Raw genomic sequence first — 25,660 nt, 5'->3', positions numbered from 1 at the left:
GTGAATACATCGGGCCTGGGATGAACAGAGGCGCTTGGCTTTGTTATATACAAACAGGAAGTAGGAGTGCAGGGAGGAGGAGCAGGAGTATAGGAGACCCCAAGTAGTGGTGATGATCGTCCTCCTCTCTTGTGATGTGGTCCCAAGCGGACAGAATTCCCTGTCTGGTCCACAAATTCCAGAATGCCTTGTGAGTGAGTAAGACCACTCAGAGGGAAACTGATGAGGGAGGGGGGGGGGTGGGGGCAAAGGTCATAGTGAAGCAAAGGCAGGGGCTGTTCTCACAATCTCTGTTTTCAAAACTATTCAGGTGACTTGTTGCGTGATTCTTCAAAACCGCAGAAAAATTAAGAAATTCAAACATTCAGTTCCAGGGCTGGTTGGCAAATGGAACAGAACAAGTAGAGTCCAGTGAGACATACAGACCAACCACCCCATGCTTACACCTGGTTACACTCTGAGAACAGACAGAGCAGGTTCTTTTTATATATATAATACATGTATGTATAAGTACTGTATATGTATTCTTTATTGGTATTTTACAAGATTCCCTGATGGCCAGCGCAGAGAGAAACAGAGGGGGGAAAAGTGGGGGGAGGCTTGTCCAATTTTACATACAGTAGAAACCAGTGGTGGGAGGAGAGATGAGGGGCACAGTGCCTGGATTTGTCCACGTTGTGTCAGATCAACCCCCAGTCAGATTGGAAGGAGGAGACAGGAAGGAGAGGGAGAAGAAGTGTGAGAGAGGACAAGGAGGGGACAGTATATCCACCCAGTCAGCGTGTTGTTCTGTGGGGTTGTCTTCAGTAATCAGCTGGTTTGTTTGTTTGCTTGCTGGGTCGTTTAGTGTTCGTAATCTCCTCATCCTCCTCCCCTCGTCCCTCCCGGGTTGAACTGATTGATCAACGGAGGTCTGACTGGCCGACGTAACTCCAGACTTAAGGACCCATGGTTTCATTCTCTCTGAGTGGGACGAATACAGAATGCAGGAAATGAGTTTATATAGAATTGTTCATTTATGGTCAACAGGCTTCGAGTCAATTTTACAAAACTGTAACGTGTTGTATTTACCTTATTATCAACTGTGCTTATGTGAAGGCACTTTTTTCAAAGATCATGTTCAATATTTAAAAAACTTTTAGAGCCAAGAGTTAATGGGATGATTATTATTACTCTTGAGTCTTTTAAATTCAATTTGAAGCTACTCATAGTATCCAGTTAGCTTAGCATAGACATTAGAACTAAAGGGAAACTAGTTGGTTGGCTCTGTGCAAACGTTATTGAATCCATGTACCAGCACATCTGATGTTCAAAATTATTTTCAGTTGTATTTTTTGGGGTTAGCAACGCAGTCTTTAAATTGGAGAAAAAGACCTCCCTCAGTTTGCCCTTTTCACCCCTTGTTGCACAATATAGGAATACTAAACTGTGATACCTTATAATACCATTAGGTTCTCTCTCTCCTGACACTAAAAGATAGCAGCAAACCAGATAGATGGTAATCATACTCAGTCGTAAAATACTTGTTTTGATATTTGTATTGGAATGAACAAAAAACAAAAGTCACTAGCATTATCCTTCTAAAGTACTGATAACTCAAAATCAATAATTTAAGATTTGGTAGTATTTGCAGCAAAGCCATCTATCAGTAAACATTGTTTGTTATGAGACTGATGGTCAGACAAAAGGAAACAGCCTTACAATAATCAATGGAATTAGTTAGTAAGTCTCTCCTAACTGATCCATTGAAATGTGTTAGGAGCTGTTATTTATGTTCATGTTTGGTCTGTGAACTTCTGCTGTCATTGACTTAAAGTTATCTCAGTTAAGTTCTTCCGGACTCACCTTATGTGAGTTTCTTGGCTTTGTTGTAGAGCGAGTCGACCACTTTGCTCATGTTCTGAATGGTCTCCAGGGCAACCTCGTATGTTTTGTCCACCACCGGCTCCTCGAACACAATCAGCACACCCTCCCCTTGGTCCAAAATACCTGAAGATAGGTGATGGATAGTAAACGTAGGAAACAGTTAGTGGTGCGATGGGTCAACATGTCACACAAGTAAGAATGAACAATTGGTGTGTCATGGATCAGATGTTTCTTTTGGATCTGACAAAAAATATACATTTGTATAATAGAACCTTTCTACACCTTGGCTTGCTGCGACTGTAACTGTGCATTCAAACAGCATAACGAATCACACCGCATCTCAGTAATGCATCTCAAGGCCACTTTTCTTCATTATATACACAATGTTTCAATTTCAATATCTAGCTAGCTCTGCCAGCCTTTGGTTCTCACTGCAGGTTAACATCCACATGCCTGTGCTGAACTTGGCCACGCATTGACCTGGTCCATAAGCCGTTTGAACCTGACGCAGCCTTCACTAATTTTATCTAAATTTTCCAGATACTGCCAGACGTGCTACTCTGTCGAGATGCTATGTGTTCATTGTGATTGTTTACATCAGGGCAGTAAAGTGGGGAAAGATTAAGATTTACTTTTATTGATCCCCGCAAGGGGAAATTTCTGTTTTTACACTCTGTTAACCATGCAACACACACATAGGCTGAAAGATACACACAAACAGGATCCTATGGACATGCACTAATGGAGAGATGTCAGAGTGACGGAGCGGCCCACAGCGGGCGCTCCTGAGCTGGTGGTGGGGAGGGGGGTTAGGTGCCTTGCTCAAAGGCACCTCGGCAGTGCTCAGGAAGTGATCTGGCACCTCTCCAGCTACCAGACCAACCTCCATATTTGGTCCGCACCCTCCGGTTCCCAACCCAAGTCCCTACAGACTGAGCTACTGCCGCCCTTCAAAGCAGGAAAGCAAGCCCATTAACCGGAGCTTAAGCCCCAGCTAGTGTTGGGTGGCTTCGATGCAGTTTGACATTTGGCTGGCACACAGGGCCAAAATATATATAAAAAATAATGGGGTGCTGGCTGGTCTAGCAGCTATGATGCGCGCCCATGTACAAAAGTTGCAGTCGTCGTCGTTGCGATGGCCGTGGGTTCGAATCCGGCCTCTGCCCTATGCTGAATGTCCCACTCTCTTTTCCCAAAGTTTCCAGTCTCTCTTCAGCCGCCCTAACTAATAAAAGGCAAAAACTCACTGAAAATAGAACTTAAAACAACAACATTTGTTTAACTGACTTGTAATTCTTGTGCGGACTAGCAAGGTTGGTGATGTTTAACCATATGTTCTAAAATTAGGACATCAACATTAGAAACAGGAAACAGAAACCTTTATATGAATAACAAAGTTGCTGTAAACTATGGAAAGAATGTTGTTTCTTCTACCAGACATGGCCATTTAGAACACAAAATATAAACACACTGTTGGTGTGTGTTACACGCTGCTGAAGCATGTGATGTGTGACGAGACAAAACTAAAAACAGGGATGATGCACTTGGTGACTATATGTACTTGTATAACAGTTTGTTCTGCTAAGTTTATAACTACAGACTACAGCAGACGGACAAATTGTTATTAACTTTAAGCTAATGATTGTTGTCACACAGACATCGGCTGATCATGATGAACGCGGTCATGGTGAGAGTTAGCGGAGGAAATATAAAGCACAGTTTGATACAAAGTAACAATTCACACTTAAATATCAACACTTTACATGTCAAAGATAGCGCAAAGCTTGCAGAAATGATTTCCAAAAAGTCTGAACTGTCTTCGGTTTTGTAACGAGATCTTCATGTCACCTACTCTCACTACTTTAACTCTGCTTTGTTTCATTGAGACTCTACACGGTGATTCATGGATCATCTGTGATTTGTGGCACCACTTAAAACAGCAGGAGAAACTTCAGAAAAGGTCTAAATTGCTAACTGACAAATAATCTGATCTAGAGTGACTGTAAACAACAAGGTAGCACTAATGTTTGCAACCAGGAATACCTCCTATTTTCACATTCATTAAGGTTAAGTCCATAATCTGAAGGCACCTACCGTGAAACTTCTTGTCCAGGATCATCTGTGATAATTTTCTTTCCACATCTCCCTGCAAGGCAGACACACTCAGATTTAATACATTACACGGTGAAATATAAAACCAGCCTCAAGTAGAACTGAAGTGGCAGTAAAAAAATAAATGTTGATAAAGTTGAGCAAATCTTACCTTTGAGAGTTTGATGAGGGAGGAAATGTGTGCTATCTGTTAGACAATAAAACAAAATAGAGATACTTAATTAAACACAAATCGACTATTTAAAGTTTGCATAATGGACATACCAAAATCTGCCCGAACCTGGGGCACAGTGGCAACCAGGGCACAACCTGAATAAGGTCTGCAACACCTGCCAACGTAATAAAATAGCCCACAATAGTAATAATACAAAAACGGAATAATACACAATTGCAATACAGATTTGTAGCTTTTAATGTAATAATCCCACAAATGTAAAAGCAGTGGCTTGCTAGAAATGTCATACAAAATTCATTGGGAAGATGAAAATCGTCAGTTTTCAAAACTGTAGTAACTTCCCACTAATGTAATATGAAAATGAAAAATTATCTTGCTGGTTATTGTTTGTTTATTTACTTATACATCTGCAAAATGAGATCGAGTTAGCTCCTTAAATATCTTGAGTTGGGGCAGAGTAGGTCAAAATGTGTCAAAGCAATGCTCTGAGTATGTTATAAATAACTTGCAGAAACTTTGTGCTCAATATAGGCTGTGCATTAATGAGTCCACCTTATACCTTCTCTTCCACACGCTCTCTTTCTCAAATTCACACAGCTTCATCATTGGGATTATTACATTTAAAGCTGCAAATCTGTATTACTTGTGGTTTATTACGTTTGTTGGCGGGTGTCAACAAAGGTCCTTTATGTGTCTTTACTTGTTGGGGTTAAACACAGACAGATGTCAGACTGATTACCTGGACTCTGGAGAAAGGTTCAATGACTCTGATGAGGTTCTGCTCCAGCAGGTTATCATACAGCTTGGTCAGATGGTTGCTGATGATGGGGTCATCCCTCAGCTCTGCTTTGTACTCTGTAAGTGCCTTCAGGAGGGACACAAGATCAATGCATTACAAATCAAGAGAGAAACTCAGACATGGCCATGAGCCTATCACTAACAGAAATCAAACGACTGGAAAGACTGTTCTAGTTCCAGTTACTTCATGTATGACTGTGTTTATAACATACAAGTCTATCAACAGCCTCAATATGATCAAAATACAGTTTCAAACTGTGGACACAAACCTGCTCAAAGTCTGCAAGCGACCGGTTCTTGCTGGCAAGTGCCACACATTTCAGTGAATCTGTCTGTAGGAAGAGAAAACACACATCGGGTTACAGATACACTTTGATTTATGAGATCGATGTTTTCGTGTAAGCTACAATTTTCGCAGTTCAAAGTGAAAAGGGGACCAATTCAAAGGCATGACTTCATATTGACTGAACAGCGACAAGAGGTGTAAAAATATATAGACCTACAGAATTATCATTGATGATATCAGTATCAAATGTGATACTGGATCAATGCATCAGGAGAACTGTTCTGATGTTGGATAATATGCAGTGGTTAAGTTGTGTGTGGTGTGCACAGCGATGCCGCCAGACAGCAGTGTTGTAATCTATCTTTAGCTATTTCACTTTTCCATTACAACACAGCATCACCCCAAGCATAAACACAAAGAAACCAGGGGCTGTGTTCACAAAGTAAATACTCTCCTTCTAAATACGTAAGAGTTGCTCCTGGTGACAAAATTTTAAGAAAATTCTTAGAATTATGAAATTTTCTAAGAATTCCTCCTTAAAGTTGAGACTAGATCCTGGTTATGATAAAATTCTTCATAAAACTTCTTTACCCTTAAGGGCGCACTCCTAAACACGATTGTCCCCCCCTCCCCATTGGCCTGCACTCACAAGTGTTCTTAGTTTACAAGACAGGCGGAATCGAGAAAAAAAAATTAAATAAACATAAAAGGTTGCTATGTCAATTCCGCGTCCGCTCATTGGAGGACAACACAGAGAACATGACAGCTACTTTACTGACTTTTATGGCTTATCTTGAGATATTGTAGTCAGATACAGACGTAACACTCCAGGATTACTCTAAAATGAAGGCTGTCCACATTCTGTAGCTACCTGTGCTTTTTCTCGTGCATGAACTGCACCGTGCCGAAGCAAACCTCTTCCAAGTGTGCAAGAGCCAAGAAAGTGTACCGTGCTTGAGCGAGGCAGTCACACTGGTCAAACAAACTGGACTTTAGGTGTGAAGCCTGCATAGGTACGGATTGCCTAGTGTGAGTGCGCCCTCAGAGATCTCTCAAGTAGTAAAACTGTTAGAGGGGTAGTGAGGAGGACTTTTTACAGGCTTAACAGTTTCTCAAGCTGAGGAGAAAATGGAGAAATATTCTTCAAACACTACACGAAGAATATTATTGAATCATCCATCCATATCAATCCATCTATGACTTTTTTCAGAACAAAGTGAGACATGCATGTTGAGTCCCTATACATGTGGTTCCCTCCACAGGTGCTCTTCACATGATGATATAATGATCAGCATTGAAGAGGCTGCTGCACAAGTGGGCATGTGATTTCAAACATTTTGTATGCATTAAGTACGTCTTACTATTTATTCAACAGAGATGTATTTTTCAGAACATTCCTAATTACACAGTGTCTGACTAGATTCTATGATTGGAACTATGCCCATTATAGGTACGTTTTTCTCAACTTTTTGGACCAACCAATCACAGCTTCTGAAAACAAATGTGTCGTAAATAGGAACAGGGTAAACCACTCCTCCTCACTAAGATAAAAGTTGCAGGCCCTTCCTTGCTCAACCTTGCTGAGAAAGTTCCTAAATCACTCCTAAGCTAAAAATCCTTGCCAGGATAGATTAAGTTTCAGGGGTTCAAGTTAGGAGCCCTCTGAGAGGATTCTCAGAATGTTTGTGAACACAGGCCCAGGCATTTTTCAACACAGAGTGTTTAATGCTGGACCACACTGTTTAATGCTGGACCTGGAAATAACAATAGGTTAGCTATAAGTGAGCTACTTAGCCAAATCTGATAACATTTGCAGTCTAGGAAAAGCCCAAAGTCCTGTATAAAGATACAATATGTAGAATTGTTCAATCCTTGTCATGGAGGGGTTTTGCAATAGGTTAGTTATGTTTAAACTGGACATACATTAAAATTCTCAGGAACAAAGGTTTACCTGTCGTCCAGCATATCGTAGAGCTAGTTTGCCACTGATGAGGGCCTGCACATCCTCTGGGCTGAAAAAGAAAGATCAGACAAATCACGACAGACAATCTTTCTGGGTTCTCGCCGAGTGAAATGTGATCAACCTTGAAATTGGAAACATTTATAAATTATGTGATTACTTTAAAGAAGTATATTAACTTGGGCAACAAACATGATCAGGATGTTTTTACTATGTTGATCAATATTGATGTACAATTATAAAGTATATCCCAATATACAATTCAACAGATATGCCAATTATTACTTCTCATTATTGTCTACAATTATTGGTTATTATTCTTTTAGTGTTCAATGTTAAGCATTTTTTCTAAAATCATTTTGGGGCTTTTTGCTTGTATTTATAAGACAGCTGAAGAGAGACAGGAAATGTGGGGCAGAGAGAGGAGGGTAGACAAACATCAGAGGTTAGAGGTAGGGACTTGAACCTGTGGACGATGCATTGAGAACTAATAGCTTCTGTATACGGAGCGCCTGCTCTACTGACTAAGCTAAACCAGCAACAGTGCAAAATATCTGAAAATGTCCTTTTCTTAAAAAAACACACCCCACAAGGAAAGACCAACATATAGCAGCAGCTATATTTTAATCCTTTAACACACAGGATGTCATATATGAATTGAGTCCACTCATTTCTCTTTAACAGAGTAGATCACTTTTTTCACAGGCCAAAGCTTTGCAGTGGAACATGCACTTTGAAGTATACAAATAAAATGTTTTTAACATTATTCATCAAACTTTTATGGGGCTCCCCATTACACATATCTTTCATCAACCAGCCCAGATACATTCAAACTTAGATTTTTAACAGGCCTGAGTAGTGTTTCACTTACGCATTGAGCATGATTTTGCAGAGCAGCATGTATTTGAGGGCTGTGATGGCTCTGGGGCTGTCAATGGAGTCGTAGCCCTCAAACGCCTCATAGAAGTAAGAATAAGCCGTCTTCCAATCTTTCTCCTCTGCTGCGTGAATGATCCCTGAAAAATCAACCAAAACACACGTGTCATTGTTAAGTTAACTGCAACCACAAAGCAACAGGTTCCACTCTCGTTTATCTGTTCAAGACGTAAACATACGAGGGTCCTGCAGCAAAAGCTACAGTGTCGTTCCTGCTTTGTACCTGACTGCATGTCTAAAGCTGCTTGCAGTTTGGGCGGGCAGTAGATGGCATTGGCGGTTGTTCTGGCAGACGTAAGGGCGGCGCGGGCTTTGGGCAAGTTACTGAGTGCATGGTATGTTTTACTTTCCAACAGCTGAACCTCCACAAGCAGGGCTTTGTCGTCCATCTTTTTCAGCTCCTGCAGTAACTGGGAGCCTGCAGAAGGAGGGAAGTTTACAGTCAAAGCAGCGCTTTCAGGCCTTTTCTTAAACTTCCTTCAAAGGAATAATTAAACATGTATTATAAGTTTTTAGTCCACAAATTATTTAATGCAGGATTTCGAAACAACATTTCAAGGTTGTATTCTTCATCCACCCCTTAGTCATTTTCAGACACGCTTTCCATTGTCCATTATAACAATCTTTAATTGTCTAAAGTAGATTTAAGACTTACCGAGTTGTAGTGCCTCCTGGTAGCACTTTGTGTCGAAATACAGGGAGATGAGACGAGCCTGAGGAGAGAGGTCAACATGTCAAGGTTCTTGTTAACATAGTATTTGTTCAAATGCAACTCCAGTGTTTTTGCCAAATATTTCTTCACATCTGTTTTGATTTATAAGGATTCCTCAAGTATAGATAGTTTACTTATTGTTGCCTTCAGCCAGTTAGCACACTTAGTTTCACTTCTGAAAGCTTAGAGCTTTGGGGAAGCGTTGGTGCTCCTACAGTGCTCCTCCCACCAGCACAGGAGCGTCGAACTGCAATGCACTTGTTTGGAAATGTAGCAATTCTCACCTCTAGTGCCTGTCTGAGGAAGGTCCTCTTCTCAGCCTTGGCCCACTCTATGCACTCCAGGCAGAGCTCGACCTCCTGACCTGTGGCAGCCTCCATGTCCAGGAAAAGGTCCAGCAAGGAGCGGACCAACCGGGCTGCCTTTGCCTTTGAGATGGAATTGAGGAAGGGCCGTACATACTTCAGCAGACCCCCGAGCTCTAAGGATAGGACGGGAAGAAATTAAGTCAAAAATGTTTAATTAGAAGACAGCTGAAACTAATCTATATTAATCTATATAATCTAAATAATCTATATTATCAATATAGATTAGTTTCAGCTGTCTGCAAACAAGAACCAGTAGAAGGAAGACTTTTTTTTGCTGATTACAGATGATTTCTGAGAGCACAATGTCCACTTAAGAACATTTCCTAACTAAAAGTTAGGAAATGGAGGAGTCTCTAAAAAGTTTGTTGTATGTTCGACCCCTTGTACTCGTCATTTGCAGTTGTACCATTACACGTATGGAAAACACAACAGGAAGAATAGTTGTGCAAGTCCTACTCAGATGTTTGGAAAAATCTGCATGCAGCCAATCAGAGACTCTAATGGAGTCCTGTACGTAAACAGAGAATGATTCTAGTCAGCGCCCGGACATGTGAAGTGCCACATCATTGGACGAAGTTCATACTTTTTCCTGTTCTACCGCTGTGTTGAATCACAGCCCTTCCTCTGACCCAAATGTGAGGCAGGAACAAACTTTTCATCAAAGTCCCCTCAAGCTACGACCTTCAATAGCTACTACCTCCCTCACACAAGTGATTCATGGCTGTTTTTTTTTTTGTTCAAACAAGATCAGTAGATGTCTTACAGAGGGGTTTTTGACAGGGATAATAACGAAAGAACCAGTTGCTTATAGATGACCATTGAAATACATTCGCTGTCTATAAGTATAAACTATTAAAATCCTGTTTATTCCCCAGGATCAGTACTCATGTGACATGACTGGGTTGCAAATTGTACGGATGGGTGAATTGGAAAATACCCAATTTATAACGCTTTGTGTGTGTGTGTCCAAACTCAAACTGTAGCTGGTCGTGTGAACATGATGTCCTGTTACCTGCAGCTTGCCCAGTCTTTGCCAGCAACCCACCCAGCTCCAGGATGCTTTGCTCTTTAACACGAACCGCCTCCTCATCACTCTCCTGGATGTCCCGCTTCACTACAACACACAAATGATGATAATGATGATGATGTAATCAGATCCGTACCAACATGAATGCTGATACTAAACTGTTCTCAGCTTTAATGATAAATCAAGTTTAATCTGTTCTGATTGGATGGCAAGCCGCCAAATGGTTATCCAAAATATCGAACCTGTCAAATTATTTAAAAAAAAGGAGGTTATTGTTAATGACAGCTTCGTAGCTACGCATTAGTAATACAGACAAAGAAAACAACATTACATTTGCATTAAACAAAATGAGTGACGTTAAGAGAGTGAACTCAGTTTCACGTTGATTTCCTCGTCGGCCTGACACCTGACAAGACAAGGCATAGCATGCTAACAGCGCTGGGCTGCATGCTAACGTTAAACTAGCCGGCTGTCACCCCCCAAGTCCCTGTCAAATGAATGAGCCAGAGCAGCTAACGTTAGCTTGTCTGATAAGCTTGCCGGTGTGTTGCTAACCGGCTAGCCCACTGCTGCTGACTCACTGTGCAAGCTAGGAGAAAAAAGAGACGGCCAGCACTAGGCAAGCTAACTTAGCTTAGCTGCTAAGTAGCTAACAGCATCATATGGCTAACTTCACAAAGGAGACCCGGGTGTGCAGCTTCTTCTTTGTCACACCGCGATATTATTTCCTTACATTTGACATAAGGTGTTGGTTATATTTACCTATAGAATGTAAAATATCGATAGAGGCATTCCGGTCTGTTCCAAGAAGAGACTGTGCTCTCTGAAACTCAGCCACTGCCGCGGCTGCCATCTTTCCTCTGCCTACCTCCGCTCCGCCCGGCCGGGATGTTTTCCGGTCAGGTCGCATACAATGGGCGGAACAATGCCGCCCCCTGCTGGTGATGCTGAGTACCGCATTACTAGGAGAAGAGGCCATACTGTAAATATGAAGGCAGAGGCATGTCTGAAACAAACGAAAATGTCTTTCTTTTTTATAAAATAACAATGATGCCTCATTGTGACATACAAACAAAAAGACCATCAGCAACAAGACTGATTATTTCTATACAGTTATTTGTAATGCCTGTTAAAGCTCCTGTGGGATAGGTGTCAGATGAGGTGGTTACAGGTTGGCTCCTGTTGTCAAAGGAGTATTTTATGGGGAGCGATTTTTCATCACAAAATACTACTTAGCCAGCCTACACATCAACAAGAAAATCAGCACAGCGATGAGGTCCCATTTTGCCCAAAGGGGGCGCCTAAATCACTGCAAATAAAAAAATATCCCGTGGCTTTAATAATGTCTTACAAATCATGCCGTACAAATAACGGTGGTGTTCATGATAAGAGAGGAGATATACGAGTAATCTTTGTCTCATTGTCATTTGTAATAGTGTTTCATTGATTTGATTGTTCTAAAAACTAAAACTACTTCCACAGCCATCTTTTTCCTCATCGATATGTAAAAAAAAAAAGATTGCATTTCAGTTAAACTAGATTTTTGAAGAGGTTCTTATGTGGGGAGACTATAGTATCCATAATTAGTGTTGTTAGTAACACTACTGGAATGTGTATGTCTCCAGAGCTTAATTTGTTGCTGCAGAAAAATGAATTCTGTTCACCCATAACATTTAGTTAAACAAGAGCAGCAGAAGATCATTTTTGGCCCCATTAAAAAAAAAAAATGTAGCACAGAATATATTCATATATAATGCATCTTCTGCATCACTCAATTTCTATGTGCACTTGATTTTCAACTTTCTTAGCTTTAGCTGGAATCACCTTTAGACAGAATTAGCTGGAGTAAAGTCTCAAGTTGACTCAATAAGGAAGGAGAGCAGTCCGATTCCAATTCTTAAACTTGACTTTATTGCACAAGTTTCAATAAAGCAACTTAGTGATACTAAAAAGACACTGGCACATCTTGATCAACACTTAAATAGGAACATTGGTATGAAATAGTAGTAAGGGATGGAAGTATACATGATAATTAAACCATCCACTCATTAAATATAAAAAAAAATAGCCTTTATTTAATCAACATAAAAACTCTTATTCATAGCTTGTGAGTGAGTACACTCATGGCAGGAGCAGCATCTTTCACAGGACAATGGACAGGTAGTCACAAACCTGAAAGCAAAGAAAAGAACAATTAACATGTTTTGTACAGACTGGAGAATATATATCTGTCTGCAGAAATAATAAGGACATAAAGCACTTAGATATGATGTTAAGATCTGAGGGGGAATGACATTTTCTGTGGCAGGGACTTTTAGAGAGATACGTTTTTCTAGCAGCATGAGATTTTCTTTTCGTCTTATGAACATCCAACAAAAAAAAAAACACATCTTCAAAAGCAACAGTTGACTGTGCAGTACCTGGCAGCTAATCATCAGGTTGGGAGAGCTGCTGTCTGTGTTTGGAGCAACAGAGAAAACAGGATTGTGAAGACAGTCCTCCATGTGCTCCGACACCCTGGACTCCAGAAGTTGGCGCAGGACATCCGTCGTGATGTTCTGATTCTGAGGACAAGATTATAAATGTTTGGATGAAAACATTGTTTCAATACAATTTTAATTCATTTAAATAAATCTACGTGTGAATTTTCATTTTTTTAGTCAGTGTATCACAATTTAAAGTAACTTTATATTTGTCATATTTAATCTTTTTTGGGATATAATGTTGCAACTGAGTTAGTGGTAAGCTGTGAGCTACTCCTACAGTGTTACTATTGTCGTCTGTATTCGTTTATATTTCGCAAATATTCACCATTTTAAGTGTGCTGAATCTTTTATTAGTAGCACCTATCGATGTACAGGCATCTATCACTGAACTACTGTAGTGATGAAGCAAACATTACATGATGACATGATTTAACTTTTGCTGCCTCTTGGCCAGGACTCCCTTGAAAAAGAGGTTTTTAATCTCAATGGGACTTTCCTGGATAAATACAGCTTAAATAAATAAAAAAATGCAAACTCAATTTTTAAGGACCATTTTTTTCTTGATTTCTTAGCACACTTCTTGATGTTTAAGCGTGCAGGATATGAAAGACATACCTTGCTAGTAGTAGTGCAAGTTACATGAATTAAATCAGTCAAAGGTCATGTTGTGTTCAGATTTTCCTAAGTGGTGACTCACTAGAGAAGTACGACAACTTTTTAATCAAAACTGCGTATTTGTTCTAAAACCACAAACACAACCTTCTAATCAGTTAACCAATCCAGCTGAGGGAAGAGTCTTTATTTATACAAAAGTAAGAATTTAACGAGCAAACCTTAGTGTTAATGTACAGTCCACAGGGGCAGGAGACGAAATGGCTGTTGATGTTTAAGTTTCTCCTAAGAAACACAAGAAGAAAGGTGACGTTACAAAAAAAATCTGCATCAAACAAGACAGCAGAGACAGAGACATTTTTTTAAAGTATCAGGTGACAGCAGTCTAATCTTTGACTCACGTGTGACATATGGGGCATATAATATTCATCTCCTCCATCCCCTCCACAACTGATGATATGTACTGCTGTTCAAACTGAAGGTTTCTCTCGTACTCCTCAATGATGGACATTTCTTGTGGCACAGAGAAAGTGACACACAGCTTGATTAAAAGGCTCCTCCTTGTTTTCAGTAGATTTAAGGAAATGTGCTGCACCAAGCATTTGCATTTACTTCAAAAGACATGCAGTGAATCTTTGATATGAGGTAATATCTACAGTCTTGAGTTTGTACGGATTGCCACTATAGAAATGTATTACCATGAGACAAGAGCTCCTGTTGGATCTCTTCCAGAACCGCCAGTTCATCGTACTCCTTCATGACACTGAAGATCTGTTTGTGATAAAAGAAAGAAGACTTACTTACTGCACATTGCACGTGTTTACTTTCTTTAAATTTTATTTACCATTTTGTACCTTTTGCACAATTTAGAATTTATTACTGTAAATATTATTTATCTTATTTTTACCTCATTTTATTTGATCTATTTTACCTTATTTTGGTTGTATTGCACCGTGGGACGGAGACAAACGCAATTTCGATTCCACTGCATGTCTGGCATATTTTGGAATTGACAATAAAGTTGACTTTGACTTTGAAGACCTTTAATTGGTTTTTAAAGTCAGACAGCAGATATGGTAGCTGTGTTACTTTGTTCTAGATAATAACTTCTGAAGTCTTTGCCCACTCTTTGAGTCTTTCATTATTACGTTTTTTTTTAAACAATGTAAATGATCTTTTATTTCTTCAAAGAATTCGACTAGTTTTTCTTAAAGGTGCAGAGCCGTCTGAAAGTTAAAGTGTCTCTCTCTGGGAACCAAACATCTGACTGAAAGCAACACAAGAGAGAGAAGACAGCGACAGATAGATGCAGGAACATAAGACATCCGGGTACTGATAGATTGTTTATTAGAAGGGACAAAGTGGGAGAGACAAACCTCTGCTATGCCGTCCGGCCCCCACAGGGAGGGCAGTCTCCGGTCCTCTGACTGCAGGGCGCCCCACTCCTCCTCCATCACCTCCTGCACGATGATGGAGGCCCCGGAGCCGCAGAGCTGCTGACTCTGTCCCATCAGACGATATCTATCCAGCAGCCTCGACCGGCTGTTCTTCAGTCTGTCCACACAGCGCTGGAAATTGTACGCAAAAAGAACAGAAGGAAATTAAAGTAGAACCCGGAGGCGCCCGACAAGCTAGCCGGCTAACTGACAAGTTAACATTTGACTTCTCACCTTTCGGTACGTTTCTTTCCATGGCGGAGTCGTCCCCTTGTAAAGTGAACGATGTCTGTGTAACGCATCCATCTGTACGCTATCAGCAAGTGTAAAGCGACATACACACACTGATTTGTTCAAGCGAACTGCCTAAACTTGAGGAAGACTCCAAAAACAAAACATTGCGCCGCACACCATCTTTTAACCCCATGTCCCGGAAGTTGACGACCGCTTCCGGGAATTGCATGACGGGTAATGTAGTTTAATGAAAACAGAACTGCTGAGCTGCTGCGAGCACTCCTGAAAGATAAAGATAAAGATAAACTTTATTGATCCCCCGTGGGGGAAATTTGTGCATTACAGCAACTCCAGAAAACAGGGGACGGGAATACAATTATTAAAAATAAAAATATAAGTTAAAATCAAATCAAACATATTTACATTCAGTTAAATAAAAAAATACAATAATGTAAAGTTACACAGTAACTACAAAAAAAACTACAAAAAAGGTTTTGTTCTTAAAAAAACACACAGTGTGTAGCATGAGGTGGTGATGCTGTTAAAGAGTCTGATTAAACAGTCTGACTGCAGATGGGATGAACGACCTGCGGTAGCGCTCTGTCTTGCAGGGTGGGTGTCTCAGTCTGCTGCTGAAGGAGCTGCTCAGGGCCCCCCACAGTGTCATGCAGGGGGTGAGAGGGGTTGTCCATGATGGATGTCAGCTTCACTAACATCCTCCTCTCACCCAGCTGGAAATAATTAAAAGCAAGAGCCAAAACAACCAACCTCCAACAAGAGATCCCCAAAACAACAAAACCCTTTCGTTTAGGGGAATGTCTTGTTTTGTGTGTGTTATAAATAGTATGAACTGAATGCTCAGGCAGGGCAAGCAATGTGGCTATTTAGTGTAATTATTAGATCCTACGTTACAATACACAACATGTTGAGTTGTCACCAGGGAACATGTAAGGATGGATGAGGAACTTCTAGCTAGTGAATGAGTACGCCCTAATTAAATCTAATGTAGAAATCATTTATCAGTTTATTATAAACTGTCAAATGACAAATAATGAAATAATTACTTAATGAATTGTTTGAAGTATTCCCTGTATTAATTCTAATGGAGGACCATATATAATTTAATGATGAGTTACTGGAGAAGTGATTGTTAGATTCTACATAAATGGCTCTTAAAGTGAAGGGATGCATCACACCTCATACCTGAGCATAAAGTCATGGACTTACTCCGTATTGGAAATATGAGTTATTTTCTAAAGAAAGCCCAAAATATTATTCCTGACTTTGGGACTAACACTTTATTTACAAAACTAACTTGCAAAAAAACAAGACTTTAAGTTTAAGATTAATCAAATGCTGGTAAATATTAACATAATTCACAGTGTTCACAGTGTTTTCAGAAACTCAGGTTAAGCCCTCCCTGCATGCTCCAGAGCTCCAACATTTTTAAACTTCCCCAAGCACATGAATGCGTACTGCCTAACTTATGGCAGCCTAACTTTCAACAGAGAGAGATTGGGGAGAGGACACATCTTTATCTGTATCTTTATTTATTTGTGCAGCAGAAAGAAGAATTAAATAAGGCAGAAGAAGGAATGCACAGGTGGCACAAGGAACCCCCTACGAGTTTGTACAAGGAACCCACCTAACATTCAAATTAAGACATCTGCAAAGTCTTCTCACAAAATACAAACAAATGTCGGTCATCATATTTTTATTTGGACCAATATAATGATGTCACAGACCTATTTCAGTCCTCTGTAGAGGCATTGTACACAAAAATATGGACCTGATATCCAGGCTCAGTGGATCTCTGCATCCAAGGCCTATCATCTTTTTATTATTGAAGCGAGAGCCCTGAGAAGTCTCCTTAACCCCCACTTTACGACTCCTTCGGTCAAAACACTAGATTCTATTTACTGATAACTGTTGGTATTATAAAAGTATTTCTGCTGAGTATAACTCTAAAATAAATTGCTTACCCTACCATCAAGTCAAGTGGTCTATCACTAAGAACATTGAAGTGTTCACATGATAAATTGTCTCACATCAAGATAATAACATTCCTCACCCCATGGTGACATTTTCTTTGCAGTCTTTTGGAAATGATTTACAATCATAGGATACGATACCATGTGATAAGACTTTATGTTATACTACAATATCTTCCAACGGTAGAAAAAGGAGCACACTCAAACAATTAAAACTCTTCAAGGGCACGGCCGCAAAAAGACTTACAAGAAAGTAGAACAGTCAGCACACTCAATGTCTTTTACTGTCTTTTAATCTGGGTAGAGCAGCAGACCAGCCATGGACTCGTTTCAACAAACACTGAAAAAGGCTCTTTGCTAAATCATGTCTGATGCTGCTTTGTATGCTGCTGCTCTAGCCAGATTAAAAGATGTCAAAGAACACTGAGTGTGCTGTCTTTTCTACTTTCTTGTTCATTACATTATGGAACAAAACATTATGTAAAAATACTATATACGATGCGATACAATAAGATGTGATACAATAAGATACAATACGATAAGATACAATACGATACTGTACATTACGATACCGTACAGTACGATAGCGTACGATACAATACAATGCGATGCAATACACTTTCATTGCCCTGTGGAGAAGTTTGTCTTGGACACTGTTGAAGACATTTAGCTGTCTCAGCATTGGTGTAATAAATCCAAAAACAGCAAGCAACATTTTAAGAGTAGCATATACCAACCAAATGAACAATAAAAACGTATGAGACGTGTTCCTTATAATACACAACATTTCTAAGAGATAAAAAAAACATCATGAAGTTAATGCACAATCCCTTCAGCCTCAGAAACAAATACTCGAATTGAGGTTAGCTCAAATGAGTTTTTAAAACAATGAAGTTAATATTATTTGTAACTCAATATCGTCTTCCAGAGGGAAGGAGAATGCTGAGCGTGTAATATGATACGAGTCAGAAAATATGCTCTATGCTTTCCTCAGAACAGACTGTTTGAGACTTGTTCATCTCTACTATGACCTTCATGTTAGTCTTGGCCTCACAAGCTATTCAATGTAAAGAGACATCTTATACGTACCTCTCTGCCACATACATCAAGTCTGTATGTAAAAGGTACAAACACTACTATAAACAAGTCAACGTGGGCCTTCCAGCTTAGTGAGAGCCGAGGTACTTGTAGAAGACCTCGTTCATTTCTCATCCATAATGTACTATGATCCCCCATTTCAATCCTGCACCATAGCCTCAGTTCTCAGGTGGCTCACACTAAATCACACTCTAAATTGCAAAACTCTGTATCGCACTAAAAATATGCTGAAGGGCCCGTGTCCTTGTGCAGCAGGCTCCAGACGGCTGAGAAATAAAAATAGGATTCCTAGGCTGCTGGTTTGAGATGAACACTGACTTACAGTAACCTTAAAGAAGCACTCTTTTCTTCTCATCAGGAAAAGCACCACTGAGCCTGTAAAAAGTTACTTGCATCATTTCCTATGTTCAAAGTCTAAAAACATAATTCTAATAGATTGATAATTGATGCATCATTGTTTAAGAAGCATTTAGGCCACATTTCAAAGGGTTGCAAAATAAATAGGATTGGACTTGGTCATGAGATAAGCAGCAAGAGTCAACCTGTTTGTGTCTTTCTCCCTTGACCTTGTAGCCTCATGATGTGTGACATTCTTGAGCCTCAAGGTGTTATTGATTTAAGCGACATCATCCTAGAAGGAATGCTGTTGCACATATTTTAGGACAGTTCTGATTCAGTCGCAGGTAGAAAGACTGCAGGTGAGTGCCAAAGATATTTACAACGGTGCTGGTGTTCAGTGTTTAAGCAACTGTGTAAATGCCATAGCAGACGCTCCTCTGCTGTCAGAACAGCGCGCATGAGCACAATTCTCTGCAGGCGGATTTATCACCCCCACAATGTAAGCGAGCTCAGCCCACTCAAACTGATTCACAAAAACCTCCGCGTTCATCTTAAGCAGTCAGCCCCCCCTCTCCTCCCCTCCGCCCCCATCCGTGCCACCGCGGAGCAGCTTTGACACATCTGCTCGGCTGGTTTCAGCACCTCGGACAGCGACCTCTCCGATAGGCTCGAGCCGGTCGACAGCCAATGGCGTTAGCGGCGCGGCTGCGACAGCGACGGCCAGCAGCAGCAGCAGTATCCAGAGCGCAGCCAATGAGAAGGCGCCGTTTCTCCCCCCCCCCCCCCACATCCAACCCGAATAACTGCAGATGCCCGCATCAAAGCAACGGGTCTCTCTCTCTCTCTCTCTCTCTCTCTCTCCATCGCCTCTCCGTCTCTCTTTGACAGGTTTGCATAGTTGAAGATGCTTTCCATTTCAGGAATTCATAGTGGCCATTTTCCTCAGCCTTTGTTTTGATTTTTTTTTTTTTTTCTATCAGAGCGATATGCTCCAACGTGTTGGTGTGTGAGGGAGATTTTCCAAGCTTTGAGCGTCGTGTTCGGACGTCAACAAGCCCTGACTGTAGAGATTTTCGGCTCTCAATGGAAGACATCTTCCCCCTCGCTGCGAGCGAAGGAGTGAAGCACATTTCTCATCTGCCTCCTGTCTTTCCGCATCTACGTGCGAGGGACTTTTTGAAACCAAGATTTAAAAAATAGCCTTCATAAAGCAGCAGCTCACTGGGGAAACAAAACCGTGGGCCGTAAGCGCCGGGGACTGTACACTATCAAGACAGAATCGTTTTCACGCCCGTGTTGGCGGTGTGGGAAACCAAGCAGAAGGTCTGTAGGCGTTTTCACATTTTGACCGCATTTGCCCAGCAGCAAGAAGGGTCAAGGTGTGATTTAAGCCTATGGATTCCACAAGAAGAGCCAATTAATCAGAAGGTAGGTAAAACAACAGATTTATTTTGTTGCATTTTGCTTCTGCGATCCATGAAACACATAACGCCATCAATACACCAAAACGCCTGGGCTCATGTTAAAGCCAGCAATGACGACAGAATCACCAATGAACAGGTGTGTGAGCGCTCTTTTCTCCTTACGTAGACATGCCTATAAAACAGATGGTGTAAACATTAAATGTAACAGAATCTCATTCCCTGTTTTCATGCTCATGGCATGTTTTGACCAAGGTGTTTCTAGCGGATGCTGGTGAAGCTGCGGTGTGTTGGAGGGGCTGTTTTCAAGGCTTCCATTTTGAAGCTAAGATGGATGCTTGCGCACATTTCTTTCCCGTTCCTCTGTGGCCCTCTCTTGGTTCTTATATAATACTGATGAACAGCAGCAGCAGCAGCAGCAGGCTGAGGCTGAAGCAACAATATGTCTTCATTGACATTAAGGGAAGACAAAAATCTGTGAAAATTAAGTTCATGGCAGCTGGGGTCCCTTCAACCGAGATGTGCCTGTTTTCTTCCAAAAGACCTCTTCAAGTGGCCACTGTGAAGTATTTAGTACACAGGTGATGTGTTCTGTACACTAGCAACGGAATGTTAAATGATAGCTGAATGCCAGTGAAGCATTAAGCCATGGAATCTCACAAATCAGACTGAAAAAGACAATCAATGTGTAAAATTCAATGATCGTTTAATCAATTCAAAAATAATGATATGCATTCAAAAATATTCAAATTGTAGAAAAACAAAAAAACAAAAGCAGTCTCGAACAACCTGCATCTCAGGGTCTTCTTAAAAGTGCTGGAAAAATCTAATAAGTGGACCTTGATTGGTTTCTTTGTCAATCAATAAGCTACTCACATATACAGTTGCAGACAGCATTATGGCTCATCTTGGCTTTAAAGTACACAAACAGCTGCTCAACTTTTAATGAAAAAAAAAAAGCAATGTTCACGAGATTTGATCCAGAGCTTTCTGCCACATCTCACCTACATTCCCTGATTAAATGAAGCCTGAAAAGTTGACCATGGATAAAAGCTATCAAAACAGGACATTCAATTCCAAGAAATCTCCATTAACTGAGACTATCAGATAAAGTCTGTCCGTAAAAAGTCTGTAAAAAAATGTTTTTACCTCTTGGCCTTGGAAACAGATGAATTACAACATCTAACTTGTGAAACTCTGTACTCCATTTACTATTTCTGGAGTTTTCGACCAAATGCCACAGCTCTATTCTTGAGCAGACTGTCGTCCAATCTCTTTTCATGGTAGATGGGATGACAGTGAAAGTATTTTTGAAGTAGCTAACCACACAGGCATCTTTCATTCTCCTTTCATTCCTTTTACTATTTACCTTTTGTCAAATTGAAACCTATAATTAACTTTAACTTAATGTGGCATTCAGTTTTTAAGTTGCACTTTTTCTCTTCTTTTCTTTTTCACAGGTTTATCTTCCTCAAAAAGTGAGACACTCTAAAAGCTCTTTGTCTTCCACCACCACCACCACCCTTCTTCTGTCCCACCGCTAACCCTCACACCGGCACCATGGGCACAGTGTTGTCACTGTCTCCCAGTTACCGCAAGGCCGTGCTGTTTGAAGACGGCCCGGCCACGGTAGGCCATTACACAGCGGTCCAGAACAGCAAGAATGCTAAGGACGCTGCCACAGCAGCTGGTAAGTCCCTCAAACGCCCCTCTATCATAAATGTGTTACCATGGAAACGCATTGTGGCTGTATCAGCGAAGAGGAAGGGCTCCAAGAAGCTGCAGTCGGACGTCGGGGACGGCGGGAAAGGGAGTTCTCCAGAAGGCCACGCCACTGCCACAGCTAACTCCAACTCCAATAGCATTAAACTGAAGAAGTCTCAGTCCTGCGCTAACCTTTCATCTTACTCAAGTCAGGATCCCTCAGCCACCACCACCACTACCTCCTCCCACCTGCCCACCTCCAAGACCCTTGCCAACGTAGTTACTGTCGCTGCCAAAAAGAATTCCCTCACAGGCAATGGGATCCAACCATCGACTGCAGCAGGCACTCCAAAACGTGTCATTGTCCAGGTAAACAAAGTCTCTAGTTCTTCCTTTTGGGGGTAAAAAAAAATCCTCCTTCATTTACATTTCATCACATTCTATAATCTTTTTCTTTCTTTCCTGGTAACCAAGGCCTCAACCAGCGAACTGATGCGCAGCCTGGGTGAGTTCCTGTGCCGTCGGTGTTACCGCTTGAAGCGTCTCTCCCCGACTGACCCGGTGCTGTGGCTGCGCAGCGTGGACCGCTCCCTCCTCCTACAGGGCTGGCAGGACCAGGGTTTCATCACTCCGGCCAACGTGGTCTTCCTCTACATGCTGTGCCGCGACGTGGTATCATCCGAGGTGGCGTCAGAGCGTGAGCTGCAAGCCTCGCTGCTCACCTGCCTCTACCTGTCCTACTCTTACATGGGGAACGAGATCTCCTACCCGCTGAAGCCCTTCCTGGTCGAGGCAGAGAAGGAGGCCTTCTGGGACCGCTGCCTGGAGATCATCAACCGCATGAGCGGCAAGATGCTGCAGATCAACACCGACCCGCACTACTTCACCCAGGTGTTCGCCGACCTGAAGAACGAGAGCAAGAAAGAGGAGGAGAAAACCAAACTCCTCATAGGCCTTGACCGATAAGAGGGAGCTGGGAGGGGGGTAGGGAAGGAGGAAGGATGGAAATATTGACAAAGTAAAGGTTGAGGACGCATCAATGTAAAGCGGTGTAGCGATCTGTTGGAGCAGTAATGTTGTCTGGCATCTCTACTGGTTTATCATGGACTATATTTTAGGTTAACCAAGAGAGTTTCTCGCATTAAACACAGCGTTTAAATAATTTAATTCAAATAATGAGCCACATAAACACTTGCCTGAAGGCAGCGGCTGGCCAACAGGTCACTTTAACTGCAAGAAAGCAGATTAAATCAGGGGTATTGTTGCATTATTTGACATAATTGGATCTGATTAGATTCCCAAGACTTTCAGGCCACTTGTTGGTATCCAACGCCTAGGTCACTTGGCTCAGGATGTCACCATAATAAGCTTTAAGGAAGAGATATGCTCAATGTTTTTTTCACAACACAGACGAGTTAGCCATGTTCAATCACTTGCCGTGCGCCCAGGCTAGAGGGTGTGACAACAAAAGGCTGAGTTAGAGCAATAGTCAATTTATCGTTTCTCTCAGATTTGAGACACACATCAGTCTGACATATATCGCGTTCCAGTGAGATAACAAACGATTGCTTTCCCCCCCCCCCCCCCCCCCCCCCAAATTGAATGGGGTAAGAAATGCCAGACAACACAGATTTACGAATAAATAGCGAGTTTTATAATTGTAGTGACACGTGGAAATGATAAGATGCTATTCTGTGTTCTACATTTCTACTTTTAGGAAATGGTGAGGGTAAAGAAAAAAAAACAAGAAGCACCTTGCATGAGCTCACTTCATATGTCCTTGCACATGATTATCTGCTTATTGCCAACTCCACTTTCCCTTATTCCCATTGTCCTGCCCAGAATTATTGCACTTAGCGACACTGGCCCACTGTTGAAAGAATAAATGATAACACAGTAAAGATGGATGAGCAAGAATAAACCACAGTACATCTAGCCTATAACTTGTAGAACTGTGAATTTTTAGTCTCTAGTTGGCAAATTTGTTCTTCTCGTTATTTCCCCCCGAATATGACCTAATAACTTTACCATTGAAAGGCAAACTGGTAGTTGCAAATCTGCTATGAATGAAGAGGTCAGCTGTTAATTTGTAAAAGTATGAAATGCTAATCTCCGGGGACAGATTAAGAATCATATAGAAAGCCCTTCTGTAAACTGTGTTTACAAAAACGTGGGAAAATGCAATACTGAACCCACATATTAAACATGGGGAAATGTTCCGGTCCTCTTTCCCCTGCACTTTCTCATGCTGTCCATATTGCTGCTTTCCTGAATAACCCGAAAGAAAAGTTTTCTTTTATGAAAAAAAAAGAAAGACTTCCACTTCTGAACGCTACACTTATGCTGAATGATGGATCGAGCTGAATTGTGAAAGACAATGGCGACACACATCCGAATGAAAGAAAATGTGAATATATTGCAGGTGTGTTGGAGGGCGGTAGACGCCTCGAGTGTTGTTGAGACTTTTCTTCCAAAACAAAGCTTTGATGTTGCTGTCACCACTCGGATCGAGGGACTTCTTCTGCTCTTTGGAGTGTCGACCTCCCTCCTCTTTCATCCTTCGTTTTCATACACTCAGTACTCTTCACAGCAACCACTAAAAACTAAAACAACACAGGTACTCTCTGTGTCTCTCCATCTGCTCCTCTGAACTGGCCTGCCCCCCTCTGGTGCGGTCCAGTCCAATCCAGTAGCCCCATATTTAAAGACTCTCTGGTCCGCTGACCTGACGGCATACTTATTCACTGAGTTGTTCGACATGCATGTGTGCTTCTTTAGGTTTCCTAGCATGCTGCTTTTGTTTTGGGCACACCGTAACATATGTAACAGAAGAGACTGAGCGGTCGCCGTGTTGAACTTGTCGCAAGCTAGACTCAGTGATGTGTCATCCAGACGGCTCGGCTCAAGGACTCCACAACAAGGAAAGTGTGTGAGAAGCTTTGCTTTTTAAAACGTTTGTCAAGAGGAGTCCAAGCTTCAGAATTTCTTGTATTTTTGGATACATGGTGCTCAGAGGCCTAACTCCAAGATTGATCCCCAGTTCAGAAACCTTTTCCAGCTTAAGCAGACACAAAAATCAATGGCTTTGTTCTTCTCCTTAAGGGGCATATCAAAGATTCAGTATCAAGTCCAAAAAGTTGTGGGCTTCACTTAAAGGCAGGAAGTATGGGTCAGTCTTTAAGTATGCTGTGTCCTACATTTCCCATGATCAAAAAGATAGCTTATACACTCTTCTTCAGTTTGTAGCATGAACTTTCTGTTCATTTTAAATCTGGGGCTTAATAGCGATGAACTTGGGAACTTTGTAAAGCTCCCTCCTGATCCAGTGAAGACATTATTCAGCTGAACTGCATGTCTAAAACCAGTGGAGACACCTTGCCTTGATGTCACATCACTAAGTCTAACTGTAGCCAATAAACTGTCTGCAATTTTTTTTTTGAAAAGCTCTGCCTCCTTCACCCAGGCCGAGATCTGGTGCCAAATCATTCTGAAGACTCATTATTTCATACAAAAAAAAAAAAAAAAACGACGACGACAACCAAACACTAAGAAACATGCGCCAACTCAAAGTCTCAGACTGATGAACAAGAAAGACTTTAAAGGAATCAGGACTACATCTTTTTTTCATAATATGTCATGATTCAGACAAGAAAAGAAGGACTTTGTTTAGGTCGCAATGATGTTGAGTGGAAATGGAACGCTTGTGATTTAAATACACAGGGAAGTTATTATGAGTCACTTTGCAAAATGAACGCCAAAACTGGAGTCAACCGAAGCTTTAGCAGCTGACATTCTTTTAAAACTTCTGAAATATACAGTATATATTCGGCCTGATCTGTGATATGATAAAAGGCTAAAAAATGTACAATTCTGTTTATGAAAGAAATCCTCCAGGCTTGGATTTTTAACACAGAATGTCAACACTGCCTCCAGACTTGGTATCTCCACGATGCAGGTGATGATGTTTTTAATTTTGGATGTGTTGTGTGTTCAGATGTGAACTGATTTGGCTGCACTTGGTACCATGCTGTAAAATAATGTAGCCTTGATGCAGAGTCAGACCTCACGAGACAAATATGCACATGAAGACTGAATCCAT

General features: G+C 41.2%; 3 protein-coding genes across 3 annotated transcripts; 1 reads left to right on the top strand and 2 right to left on the bottom strand.

The window, feature by feature from the left end:
• Positions 1-817: 817 nt before the first annotated feature.
• On the bottom strand, positions 818-11,155 carry LOC132995707 (26S proteasome non-ATPase regulatory subunit 11A). Its single transcript, XM_061065835.1, has 13 exons — positions 11,003-11,155; positions 10,226-10,327; positions 9,130-9,326; positions 8,789-8,846; positions 8,357-8,551; positions 8,069-8,213; positions 7,189-7,249; positions 5,221-5,283; positions 4,893-5,018; positions 4,130-4,165; positions 3,961-4,012; positions 1,846-1,989; positions 818-963 (listed from the first exon to the last, which is right to left on the bottom strand). The coding sequence occupies exons 1-12, from the start codon at positions 11,148-11,150 to the stop codon at positions 1,847-1,849; spliced, it is 1,326 nt and encodes a 441-aa protein (XP_060921818.1). The 5' UTR covers positions 11,151-11,155; the 3' UTR covers positions 818-963; position 1,846.
• A 973-nt stretch (positions 11,156-12,128) lies between these two features.
• Positions 12,129-15,213, bottom strand: rpain (RPA interacting protein). Its single transcript, XM_061026841.1, has 7 exons — positions 15,009-15,213; positions 14,715-14,906; positions 14,037-14,109; positions 13,740-13,851; positions 13,560-13,623; positions 12,661-12,804; positions 12,129-12,412 (listed from the first exon to the last, which is right to left on the bottom strand). Exons 1-7 carry the CDS (start codon positions 15,078-15,080, stop codon positions 12,383-12,385), a joined length of 687 nt encoding a protein of 228 aa, XP_060882824.1. The 5' UTR covers positions 15,081-15,213; the 3' UTR covers positions 12,129-12,382.
• Positions 15,214-19,064: 3,851 nt separating this feature from the next.
• LOC132954588 (cyclin-dependent kinase 5 activator 1-like) lies at positions 19,065-23,079 on the top strand. Its single transcript, XM_061027176.1, has 3 exons — positions 19,065-19,864; positions 21,318-21,930; positions 22,036-23,079. Exons 2-3 carry the CDS (start codon positions 21,418-21,420, stop codon positions 22,525-22,527), a joined length of 1,005 nt encoding a protein of 334 aa, XP_060883159.1. The 5' UTR covers positions 19,065-19,864; positions 21,318-21,417; the 3' UTR covers positions 22,528-23,079.
• Positions 23,080-25,660: the final 2,581 nt, after the last annotated feature.

The sequence above is a fragment of the Labrus mixtus genome, chromosome 20 (genome assembly GCF_963584025.1).
Source record: "Labrus mixtus chromosome 20, fLabMix1.1, whole genome shotgun sequence".
NCBI lineage: Eukaryota > Metazoa > Chordata > Actinopteri > Labriformes > Labridae > Labrus > Labrus mixtus.
Note: the sequence above shows the minus strand (reverse complement) of the source record. Positions and strands in the feature narration are given on the sequence as shown.

What these genes read in the sequence shown, in the direction of transcription:
- LOC132954588 (XM_061027176.1), top strand. Translation starts at nt 21,418, where the DNA reads ATGGGCACAGTGTTGTCACTGTCTCCCAGTTACCGCAAGGCCGTGCTG. An exon ending in CAAAACGTGTCATTGTCCAG is followed by an intron (nt 21,931 to 22,035) that starts GTAAACAAAGTC and finishes CTGGTAACCAAG; the next exon opens with GCCTCAACCAGCGAACTGAT.
- rpain (XM_061026841.1), bottom strand. Translation starts at nt 15,080, where the DNA reads ATGGATGCGTTACACAGACATCGTTCACTTTACAAGGGGACGACTCCG. An exon ending in ATATGCCCCATATGTCACAC is followed by an intron (nt 13,624 to 13,739) that starts GTGAGTCAAAGA and finishes TGTGTTTCTTAG; the next exon opens with GAGAAACTTAAACATCAACA. An exon ending in GACTGTACATTAACACTAAG is followed by an intron (nt 12,805 to 13,559) that starts GTTTGCTCGTTA and finishes TCTTGTCCTCAG; the next exon opens with AATCAGAACATCACGACGGA.
- LOC132995707 (XM_061065835.1), bottom strand. Translation starts at nt 11,150, where the DNA reads ATGCGACCTGACCGGAAAACATCCCGGCCGGGCGGAGCGGAGGTAGGC. An exon ending in CCAGGAGGCACTACAACTCG is followed by an intron (nt 8,552 to 8,788) that starts GTAAGTCTTAAA and finishes CTCCTTCTGCAG; the next exon opens with GCTCCCAGTTACTGCAGGAG. An exon ending in TGCAAAATCATGCTCAATGC is followed by an intron (nt 7,250 to 8,068) that starts GTAAGTGAAACA and finishes TTTCTTTTTCAG; the next exon opens with CCCAGAGGATGTGCAGGCCC.